Genomic DNA, 12,076 nt, shown 5'->3' with positions numbered 1-12,076 from the left:
CCCACTGCAGAACGGGGGCACCCTCCCACTGCAGAAGGGGGGGCACCCTCCCACTGCAGAATGGGGGCACCTCCCCACTGCAGAATGGGGGCACCTCCCCACTGCAGGACGGTGGCACCCTCTCATTGCAGGACGGGGGTACCCTTACCAGTAACAGGCTGGAGCTCCAAGAGGGCAGAGGAGAGAGTGCTGCTTAGCACCTGGTACTGAGTTACAGCCACGTGCGCGTTCCGGCTGGTCCGTACTCTCACCATTTTCCCACTGTCCATGCGGTAGCTCGGGGTTAGTGCCATCTGAAGCCAAAGAAATCAAGATATGATCTCAAAGGAAGAGCAGAAAATCCGTGCCTCCGGGAGGCGGCTCACCCACCTTGTGGTGCTGCTGCTGGCCTTGCACCTCCTTCTCGGTGATGGGGATATCCACGACTCCTGCCGAGGGCACTGGGACGTGCACAGTGATGGCCCTAGGGTGACACACACACCCTTGCTTAGGCCACAAAGGTCAGTGTGGCACTCCTCAGATTTGGCTACCTGGAGGTTTTAACAGTGGACCTTCTGCACTACTGTGATCAGTTCTTAAGGTCGGAGGGTCCCAAATGATCTCTTGGTATAATGCTTAGCCTGAGAGCTTGACACTATTCTTACAAACATTAACACAAAGGGTGCCAAAAAAATGTATGTACATTCTAAGAAAGGAAAACTGCATTAAAATTACGCTGATGGTAACCACTTTGAGCACCTCTTGTAATTGCAGAAGTCAAACATGACTTGTATTCATCTTTTGTTATCGGTATATATCAAGTTACAATTTTAATACAGTTTTTTCCTTTCTTAAAATGTGTGTACATTTTTTTTTGCCCCTCTGTATATGCTAATTGTAGAATATTTGGGGAAACAGAAAAAAAATTATATTACTAACACGGTCTTTCATTCTAGCCTTTAAAAATGAGTATGTATAGCTTAAAATAAAATTAGGGTAATATGGTTTTGTATTCTGGTTTTCTTTTTTAGATAATAAAAGATGGTAAGTTCCGATTGAATATAAAATGAATGAAAAAAATAAATGACTGAACTGAATGAAAAATTCACAGGACAACTCCTGCCCTATTTGCCAGGGAGATAAAAGGAACTATGCTCAGAGAAGTCACAGGAACCACAACTCAGTGACTCATCCAAAATACTTTTGTTGGAAGTCTCTTGTCATCATGTCACAGACAGGTAAAAGACTAATCTGTCCTTATGTTCATGTCTTTTCCAGGTCAATCATGGAGGAGTCTTCCTGGGTACTTGGTGGCCTATCATAGAATCACTGACCAAGTGGTCAAAAGTCAACTCAGAGATAATATTTCACATCCTGGACACCCCACTGAAGGTTGGTAGCAGTTTGGGCTGCTATCTGATATATTTGATCATACTTAAACTGAGTTGTAACTAGAAGATCACCAGTCCTAATGACCTAACACTATTGCTCAAAAATGTTGTCAGTGAACATTCACTGAATGTAAACAGGCACCAATTTATATAGATAGGTCCTAGTTCTATGCCGATGAACAATACAAAAAAATCCCTGCTCTCAAGAAACTCAGAGTCTAGTAAGAAGATTCAAACAAATAACTGTAATACAAGCTGCTAACATAGTAAGTCAGCAAAAGCTAATCAATTCCACTTGTAACTTCCACTTCCTGCACCCGGAATTCAAGAACATCGGTAACTAGGTCCTAGCCCACCTTTCCAGCTCTAGCTGCCACCATCCACCACTCGGAGCTGGACTGTATGCCTCACTCCTTTGTGCATGCCATTCCCATAATCTAGAACACAGTCCTCCATCTTGCCGATCAAATCCTATTCATTCATCAAGAACCAATTAATTGATTTCAACTCTGCTATGCCTGATATCGAGAATGGTGACCGATTCTGAACTTTCATGGACAATTTTCACAAATAATATAATACTTTTTTATAAACTTACATTTTGATTACTTGTATACATGATAATAGTCTCGGTTTTCCATCTTTCAGCTTTTACTAGAGCTAGGTCCTGTGTTAAACACTTTACAAGCATTGTTTCACCCAAAATACAAAAAGAATACTTACAAATCAAATAGAAAATAATAAAAAAACCCAACAGAAAATGGGCAAAAGAAATAAACAGTATGTTCACAGAAAGGGAAACTCAAAATAGCCAATAAACACAAAAGACAGTCAACGTGAAAAGTACACAGGGAAATAGAAAAAATATTTTTCTGTTCACCCATCTGAGGGGCAAATCTTTTAAAAAGGCATTAGGCATAAAAGGAGGTGGACACTCACCACTGCTATGGGAGTAAAAAACTGACATAAGCATTTTGGAGAGCAATTTGGGTAGTCAGTATTCAAATTTTAAATGTGTATGTCCAGCTCAGCAATTCCATTTCTGCGAATTTGTCCTAAAGATATATTCACATATTTTTTGCAATAGGTTCTGAAAAATGGGAAATTACCTAAACACCTGCCAATAAGGATATTATGATATATCCACACAATGGAAGACTATAGAGCCATTAAAAAGGATCTAGCTCTAAATGTACAACACAGAATGATCTCCAAGATATACTGTCCAAGTGAAAAAAAGCAGGATGCAAAGCAGTGCAAAATATGCTGCCATACAATAACATGCTTCTACATGCTCTGGAAGTTTATACAAGACACTAGTAATAGTGATTGCCTCTGGAGAAGGAAAATTAAGTAGATGGGGGACAGGAGTAGGTTTCATTCTTGCTCCTGTAGCTCTCTTCTATTAAAAAAGCTGAGGTAAACCTGTATGTATTAATGTGGAAAGATCCTCAAGACACAGAGTTAAGTGGGAAAAGCAAGTACAATGTACGTAGTACAATGTGACATATATATTGGTACACATACATGTGTACACGTATATGTGTAGGTACACACACATCGTATATACTAGATATGTACATAAATATGTTGAGTAAGGACCAGGGGAATAAAAACCAAAGTACCCTAAGGGAAGGGATAAAAATGACAGAGTGGGTGGATTCTCCGGGAGTTTTTTGCTTTATCTTTGTTGTTTGACTATTTACCACAGAAATGAAATCATGTATCACTTGAATAATTAATTTTCAATGATTTTTATGTACATCCATAATTAGGAATCACTATTCTATGAGACTCTAATATTCTAAGCACTAAATCTGTTTCCTATGCCCACAGGTCCTAGTACAGTGCGTTCGATTAACAGGAGTTACTGCTGTCTGAATGGATGCATAGACGAAAGGGATGGCTTCACTTCTACCACCTCTACCACTATCAACAGGCTTCATACCAGTACTTCTTTGCCACCTGACGAGTTCTAAACAACTCTTGGACTTGATGTGCCACTTCTTTGTCCCGAGCCAGTACCATGACACCTGTGGTTTCCTTGTCGAGCCGGTGGCACAGATGCAGGGGCTCTGCCTTGTGGCCATGAAGCATCTTTGCCAGGATAGGTAGTACATCGCTGATGCAGAGCTGGACCCCAGGGCCACCTAAGAAAGGGAAAGAGAGGTTTGAGTGGACTGGAAAAGATCCCATCAAATAATTCCACTTGGGGAAAAAAGTACTTACTGGATTAACTGCCAATGCTTTCTAGAGCCTGAAATGTGGTCCAGGTTAGCAATATCTGTATGCCCAGGGAGTTTGCTAGAAAGGGATCTCAGCCTCCCAACCCAGGGTACTAATCAAAATCTGCATTTTAACAAGTTGCCCAAGTGACTCATATGCATATGAAAGTTTGAGAAGCACTGGTCTAGAGCATGTAGCTTTCTCCTTAGATATATGCGGCATGATCAAAATATACGGTGAATGCTGCTGCCAAGTGCCATCCAACAGAAAGGCAGGGATCTTCAATATAGGAAGCAGCTTGTCAAACCATAGTAACAGTGTATGACAAGCTTCAACTTATTCAGTGCAGTCGGGTGTGAGCTACAGTTGAGAGAGGGTGTGTTTTAAAAGTGTGCAGGCCTGAGAAATGGGCAAACGGTTTCATCCTCCATCGTGACAATGCTCCGTGTCACGTATCGTGTCACGTATACGGCAATTTCTGTTAAGTAAAAACATCACGGTATGTCCTCATCCACCTATTCACCATATCTGGCACCGTGCGACTTCTGGCTATTCCCCAAAGTCAAAATGACCATGAAAGGTAAATGTTTTGAATCCATTTAAGACATTGATTCAGAACAGTCGATTCGGGACAGCGCAACTAAAGACACTCATGAAAGGACTTCCAGAACTGCTTCAGAAAGTGGTAAGAATGATGGGATAAGTGTGTTCGAAATGAGGGGGGGTGTTTTGAGGCGGATTAATAGCAATGTGTCTTTTACTGTAATAATTTTTTTTAATTTAAATATTCACCATATTGTTTGATCACACCTCATACAATATATATCTATAGATATACCGGGGGCGACCAAAAAATGCATACAAGTGGACACTTTGGTCAATGTTGCTCAAACAGTAGTTCACCATAATCAGAAGTGTTTGGACTCTGATGGTAACCACTTTGAGCACCTGTTGTAATTGCAGAAGTCAAATGTGACTTGTATTCATGTTTTGTTATCGGTACATATTGAGTATTACAATTTTAATACAGTTTTCCATTCTTAAAATGTATATACATTTTTTCGCACCCACTATATATCTAGTATATATCTAGTATATACTAGATATATATTATCTATTTATCTGCATGTATTCACATTAAAATCAGCAATCAAAATGAGGAGGTCTGATATTTCACTATATAAATTTGCTAAGTAAACCCTACTGAGAAAAGCAAGATTATGAGGCCCTCTTGAGGAATTACAGAAGAGATAAGAGGCTCTGGAGTGACACATTCCTAGGTTTCACTCTACGTACTCTCCTAACTAGCCACTGACCTAGGATAGGTTACTTAATCTTTCTAACTTTCAATCGTCTCATCTATAAAATGTAAATATTTGTATTGTAATTATCTCATGAGCAATGGGAAGGCAAGAAGCTGTTTTGAGAATCAAGAGAAAAATCCCCACAAAAAGCACTTCGCAATGTCTGATTTAATTTTTTTGCCTTTATGCACAACCTTCTCCATACCTACCTGAAAAGCATTCTTCTTCTAAATAGCTAAAATATGCTTTTTCCCCCAGCAAAACTCTTTCCACAAATGCATTTTTTTTTTCTGTCTTTCCTGACTCACTCCAGGTGTCTCTGACAACTACACTCAGCATTTATTCAAAAACATTTGAGCGTCCTTTAAGTTCTAGGCACCATTGGGTTTTGCTGGGTATACTACCACACCCACACCCACACACATACATACACACACACACACACACACACACACACACACACACTTTTTTCTTATATGCTATTTCCTTTTCCCCAGTTTTGATGGAAAATAACCTGAAGACAAGAACCACACAGTCTTTGTTATCTCTCCATAGCAATCTCTGTGAAGGTCTGCACACAGCGTATTCCATAAATCACTGCTGACTGCCAGATGTTTGGAAAGTGGGGACTGTCTTATTTATCTGTGTCCCCAGTAGTGCCCTCTATAGGGCAATAGTCCACAAAAGTTTAATTATTCTGAACGCAAGGTTTCCGAGAACCCGACAAGTAATGTGTCAGAAATTGCCCCTAGCTGTAGCAGAAAGCAGCAGCGGCCTCCCTCCCTTTTCCACGTGTTCCTTACCATGCACAGGGAGACCATAAGGCTTATTGATGACCACAAGGTCGCTGTCCTGGTGGACAATTCCTCGGCTCAGTGCCTTAGCGAGCACGTTAGGGTGGACTCGCTGTAGCTGCTTTGTAAATTGCACTAGTTCTTGCACTCTCCGCTGGACAGGGTTTGTGGGCACCTATAGAAAGAGAAACAGCAATGGGAAATGTCTGGTGAAGTAGACCTTCAATAAGTCTGGGTGGGAATCTGGGCAGGGAAATCACTGTATCTGCATTAGATTTGTCCCTTTCCCTTGTCATTTGAGAGCGGGGTGCTTAGCACCGAGCCCGGCAGGAGCCAAAGACCCAACCCACAGGAAGACACCGTAATCTGCTGACCTCTCTCTCCGCTTTCCCCAATTCTTCTACCATGGTGGTCCACGTTTACTAGCAGATTCTCTCAGAGGACCCTCCCCTCGCACTCCCCGCCTAGGAAACCACTGAGCGCATTGCCTCTTGGGAGCTATAGTCCTTCCTTCTCGACTCACCGGCACCCTCTTCGTCTTTTGTTCCTGTTTCTGGGCTCGGAGCCTCTCCGCTAATCGCTGGGCATCCAGGGGCCTAGAGGCAGCAGCGGCGGAACAAAATGGCTTTGAGACGGTAGTGAGAAGACTCCCCACACGCTTCCTGGAAAACTGAACCCAGACGCGCGGCGCCCTGCAGGTGGGCGCCGCCATCTTGCCAACATGGGCGGGGCGAGCCGAGACCACATGATTAGGGAGGAGGATTGGGCGGGCTCTTGGGTCACGTGGGGCGGGGTGGGCTGGGCCGAGTCACGTGGGCGTGCAGGCTGAATGCGCCTGCGCTGGCCGGTAGCTGCAGCTGGAGCGGCAGCGTTTGGAGCGGACGCGGTAAGTGTTTGGGGAGCTGGGCTGGAGCTGGGAAATGCCTGCGCCTTAACACGTTAAAGTCTTCGCATCCCAGGGTTTCCGTCTCGTAGAGCACTGCCCTGGGAGACCGTTTCTCCTTTGGGGAGAGGATCCCACCCCAAACCCCGCCCGCCCCCGCGCCCCAGTAGAGAGCGATGCCTCCAAACGCTCGCCCCAGAGCCTCCTTAGGCTCCTGCTGGTTCATCTTGGCAACCACGTCCCCGAGGACGCATCCTGTCCCCTTCATTTCCTTGCCGCCTGACCTGAGGAGATGCCAGGGTCTCTTGTCACCTCCCGACTCCCAGGCTCTTTGTTTCACGTTGTAACCTGTCCTTCTCTCCCGGGGACGATGGGGAGCCCTCGCGTTATCTAGGGGCCCCAGCCCGATTTCCTACCTTCTGTCATTCCTCAAGAATTCATTTCTTGGAGTCGCCTCTTCCCCTACTCTTTCCCTCCCTACTTCTTCCGAAGAAAAGGCTGAGAGTACAGAGCACGCACTTGCCCCTTTCTGCTCCCCTCATTTTCCCTTCCATAGTTTGCAACTGCCGCAAACCCTCTCTCCCTCTTTTACTAAGTGTAATATTGGGACTCCCGTGCCCAAACTGCAAGCGACTCCCTCTGATTTCAGTAAGGGGTGGCTGGGAAGATGAACATTTGGCTAAGATGGTAATGTTAAAAATACTTTGCGACATACCTGCCATTTGTTAAAGAAGAAAGCTAATGCCGAGTTCTAAAAGGTAGTGGATCTGTGCTGACGATAAGAGGACACAGTTTTTTTAAGACGGCTTAGAATGAAGGCTGCCTGAGGGTTTAGGTAGTGGAGTTAGGTTTGCGTCTTACCTCCACCAAAAGGGATTGGCAGAAGGGAGCCATATTGAGCATGAAATAAAGTTGAACAGCTAAGGAGCTAGCCTCTAGACGACTTTAAGTTGAAAAAGTTTGAAATGATGTGATAAGTAGTGAGGAGTCTTTGAAGATTTTTTGAGCAGTAGAGAGACTCCTTGAAGGGAGAATTCTAGAAATGAATCTGGCAGTTGAATGCAGGACAGATGGAAAAGGAAAGGACTTTGATAGCAGGGAGGTCTGCTAGGATGCTGCAATCTAGGCAGTCAATAATGAGGTTATGCTTCATTCAATGGTCTTTTTTCCCTACACCGTACTGTCCTCTGATTTTGAAATGATTTTGAGTTGTACAGGTCATGATGTACCGTTGGCAGCTGTGAATCCCTTAAGGACTCATTTATTTTTTTTATCCCTACATCTGACACAGAGTAAGCTCACAAATACTCGTTTGATGTCTGACGTGCATCATAGATGTGTGTTAGGTGTGTCTGAACATTTTGATTTGTCTTAGTTCTGTCATTTTTTGACCTGAACAATGGAGGTAGGAGTAACTATTTGTAAAGAGTGGGAGGGAAGACATCTATGTGCATGTTTCTGTAGTAAGACAGGTGATTGGGATAGAAATGCAAAGAATTCCAAAGGAGATTGGGAAACAACTTCTCTCCTGTTTTTCCCCCCAGCAAATTCACAGGTAAGACATAGATCTATATAAGTTCAGAAGTTTCACACTACAAGAAGTATTACCTTTTACTGATACGCACCACATCCAGGTTCTAATTTCATTCAACAGTTGCACATCACATGTTATAGGAAGCCTTTTTCCCCAAGGACTCTGAAATTTAGACATCAATACTTTAATTCATATCGTTACATTAATTGCAAACCTGTTTTGGGTATAGTACTTTTATGGTTTTTTGTGGGAGCTGGGAAAACCTGTTTCTACCTTAACCTGTCCTAATGGCATTCAAGAAATGACACCTGTTCTTAAAGAATTGGCCTTCTGGGCAGGAAACAAAATGAAGAACCAACTCAGATGTCGTTGCTAGTGACACAGAGCTTGTGTTCTTGGGTTTCAGGTTAACCCAAGGTACACACTATAGTGCCTAAGAATAAAAACACTAGTCACTTTTTTTCTGGGGAAGGAACTTCTAGGTTTCTGTTGTTGAAACTTCATAAGAGAAATTTGAAGAATGCTAAGTTTTTGTTTGTTTGCTTGGTATGACAGTACAGCCTTATCCAATATGGGTACAGAAGTTACAGCATTCTTAATGTTTCTCATATGAGTCTAGGCTCTTGGTGATTTAAAGTAGAGTTGCTCTCTTAAGTATATAAGAATTTATGCAAATATGATGCCTGACTTTTGTTTTTTAATGCTAGATTTGCCTTCTTCCCCTTCCTTCCTCATTCATTTGGTCCTATTTAAGCAGTTCTTTTTTCCACTTCTGCACCAATCTCACATTCTCATTTTGGTTCGGGACTCCTCTCATCTGGACTGTTTGCTCAGTACAAGGAAGAAAATTCTATTCGTGGTGTCTTCATTCTTCTAGAGTTCAAACATGGCATGTTTACATAGATTCTCTTAATTCAATTTATTGGGGGTTACATTGGCTAATGACATAAATTTCAGGTGTACAGCTTTTTAATACGACATCCGTAAACTCTATTGTGTGCTCACCACCCAAAGTCTAGTGTCCTTCCGTCACCATATATTTGACCCCCTTTACCCTTTTTGTCCTCCCCCAACCATTTCTTCCCTGGCAACCATCATAGATTTTGATACATCATAATATTACAGATGTCCCAAAATAACAATGTAAAGGACTTGATAATTCGTTTTTAAGGGTATTTCCTGACCTATGCAAAAACAAGGCCACCTTTTTATGGACTGGCTAATAAAGGAATGTGTGTTTAAATATCATACATTTAAGTTTAATTAGTAGCATAAGGTTGAATTTTGACTCTTCAAACAATGATTTGCTAGTTGCAGATTAACCAGCAGTTCATTTTCCGTGAAGAGCAGGAAGTACTTGGACATTGTTTTATGGTTTTAGAGAGTCAAAGAAGCAACTAGCACAACCCTCTGGAGGTGTCCTACAAAGTGCAGTTGTTAGGAGCCGAGAGATCGGGAGTAATCCCAGGTGAGCTGCTTATGAATTTAAGTAATTTGGGCTTCAGTTTTTGTCTTTTAAAAGAAGATCCTTACAGCTCTAAGTTCATATTCTATGAATATTTTCCACTGACACTTAAGTATTTCTGTTACCAAGTGGGATTTATTTCAGGCTTATCTTGAATACGTTTAGCATTGGCACAGAGAACCGGGATTCTGCTCTTGTCCCCAGAATTTAAAGTTATGCCAATGAGCTAACATTTATATTTGGAGGTTACTTCATTGAGTGCTGTTGGAATATACCTTAAAGATTTCCTAAGTGGGGTATAGGACAAAGTGCAGACAGGACAAAATATGTATATTAGAAATCGGTGGTATAGGTCTGTACCAGCATTTTAAAGAGATTTTATTGTATTAATGCCTCTCATACTTTTATTATAATGATCAAGCTTTTGAATAATGATCAAGGCAGGTCTAGCTTAAACAAGTACCCCTCAAACCTTTTTCATATCATGTCGCATGTAAAAATAATTAGTATTTCATGAAGGAAAACTTGAGAAAGCCCACAGAAGCCAACTGGCCGGGAAGCTGTGGCTGGCCCCAGTCCCCACATGACCACACCACAGGCCGAGGAGATCGCTGTCCTGTGGCCCATCTGAGCATGAAGAAGGTTAGCATTGCACATTCAAGGTCTTTGACCCAAAACCTGCCTAATTCTGGAGAGGAACTGCATTATGAACTATTTTTATAAAATCTGTCTCAAACTGGTTTCTTTTTTATGTGCCTTTATGCTCTTGGTTAGTTTGTATTTCAGGTCTTTACAAAGGGGCTTTTCTAAAAGTGTGTGAGAAGTGCTTTTGTCATGATGCTTTGACCTCATTACATGATGGGCAGCCTTGCTTGGCCTATTTAGATAAGATAGAGAATTTCTTTAAAAAGCTTATTTTATTTTCTTCCATTGTAAAAGTAATACAAAAAATGTGAAAGATATAAAAGTAGAGCGGGAAGAAATCATTCATAGTTCTGTTTCTCAAATACTGTTAGTATCCTGGTTTTTCTCAGTCTTTTTATTGTGCATGTTTTCTTAATCGTAAATTTCAAACATTTACAGAAGTAGAGAAAATGCTCTAATGAACCCCACGTACCCATCAGCCAGTTTCTATCACCAACCAACACAGGGTCAGTCTTGTTCCATACCCCACCCTTACTTCCCAGATTGGTTTGGAATCGAATCCCAGACAGCATTTTATCTCTAAAGACTTTGGAATGTAGCTGTAAAAGATAGGACTTGTTTTTAGCATAACCAAAATACCATTATCACTCCTTAAAAAAATTATTTCTTAATATCACGAAGCAAGCAGTCAGTGTACAAATTTCCCTGTTGGTCTCGTTTTTTTTTTAACAGTTAATTTGTTTGAATCAGGATCCAAGAAAGGTCCACAATCACACACACACTTTTAATTAGAAGAATAGAACCATATGGGCATTCAGAAGAGACATGTGGACTGTAAACCTTAAGGATACTTAGAGCACACTGGCTAAGAGCTTGAACTTGGAAGTCAGACAGACTGGGTTTCAGATCCCAGCTCTGCCACTTGCCAGCTGGGTAACCTCGGGCCAGTTACAAACCTCTCTCTCCCTTTAGTTTACGTATCCTGTAAAATGTGTGGGTGGCGTCTGCCTTAGGACTGCTGTGAGGAGTAAGTAGGGTCATACCTGTGAAAGCACTTGTGTGGAACCTCGCACATAGTGCTCAGTAAATATCAATACTGTATGAGCTACATCTAGTTCTGCCACTTAGATGAGTCACTTCAACGTCTTGGACCTTAAATTTCTCACGCAAAAATGGGGGTGGGGCACACAACTAGATGACTTCCAAAAGTCCAGTGCTTGCATGAAATGAGGCAGCTCAGTATTTTACGAAGAGCATGAGCTTTGAAAACAGACCAGGGTTTATATCGGGCTTTGTCATTTACAAGCATTTACTCTCCTCAGCCTATTTCTTCAGCTGAGCAATGGTATTAATAATATGAATTGATTGCTGTGAAGAGCCACAAGATGAATATATGTGGTGCCTAGCATGTAATAAATACGCAAATTACTAGTCAGTAGCATTTCATGATTATAATTTGAAATGAGGTCATGAGCGCATTTTCAGGACTGTAGAGGTATAAATTTTATGGCATTTATATAAATGAAGATGGGGAAAGGAATATACCCTGGAAGGGGGAACGTGGAGACCGTGTTTCCAGAACATGAACAATGGAAAATTAAGGGATATTCACCATGTGGGTGGATAAAAGCCAGAGGGATACCAGGATCCCTAGAGAAATTCAAGACAGCATTTGCAACAGACATAGTAGTTGCTTAAGTTGAATAAACCTATTCTCTGCATTATTTTAAAATTAAAATAAGTTAAAGATGTGGATTGTTGTGTGTTTTTTTAAAGATTTTTATTGGTGAATTGGGGGGATGGAAACAGTGCTGGGGAATTGGGGGAAGGGGAACAGACAAGTTGCTGTCCTTTT

At 41.8% G+C, this 12,076-nt stretch overlaps 2 protein-coding genes across 8 annotated transcripts in view; one reads left to right on the top strand and one right to left on the bottom strand.

Annotated features, from left to right (window-relative positions):
• RPUSD4 (RNA pseudouridine synthase D4) overlaps window positions 1–6,426 on the bottom strand; it is a 9,108-nt gene extending 2,682 nt beyond the window's left edge. Inside the window, exons 1-5 of one of the 2 annotated variants that reach the window (XM_019658843.1) lie at window positions 6,218–6,426; window positions 5,704–5,869; window positions 3,319–3,520; window positions 370–463; window positions 149–293 (exon numbers count right to left, since the gene is read on the bottom strand). In XM_019658843.1, coding sequence (XP_019514388.1) covers window positions 149–293; window positions 370–463; window positions 3,319–3,520; window positions 5,704–5,869; window positions 6,218–6,406 — 796 coding nt within the window. In that variant the 5' untranslated portion in view covers window positions 6,407–6,426. Of the gene's footprint in view, window positions 1–148; window positions 294–369; window positions 464–3,318; window positions 3,521–5,703; window positions 5,870–6,068; window positions 6,149–6,217 lie in introns of those variants that run through there. The other variant, XM_019658845.1, reaches the window with a different exon arrangement.
• Window positions 6,427–6,496: 70 nt separating this feature from the next.
• Window positions 6,497–12,076, top strand: part of SIRAL1 (SIR2 antiphage like 1) — a 62,044-nt gene continuing 56,464 nt past the window's right edge. For 5 of the 6 annotated variants that reach the window (XM_019658904.1, XM_019658902.1, XM_019658901.1 and 2 more), the window contains exon 1: window positions 6,497–6,580. The gene's annotated coding sequence lies outside the window, so the exon portion shown is untranslated. The remainder of the gene's footprint in view (window positions 6,581–12,076) is intronic. The other variant, XM_019658899.1, reaches the window with a different exon arrangement.

This window comes from Hipposideros armiger, unplaced genomic scaffold (genome assembly GCF_001890085.2).
Source record: "Hipposideros armiger isolate ML-2016 unplaced genomic scaffold, ASM189008v1 scaffold_291, whole genome shotgun sequence".
In the NCBI taxonomy this organism is placed as follows: domain Eukaryota; kingdom Metazoa; phylum Chordata; class Mammalia; order Chiroptera; family Hipposideridae; genus Hipposideros; species Hipposideros armiger.
Note: the sequence above shows the minus strand (reverse complement) of the source record. Positions and strands in the feature narration are given on the sequence as shown.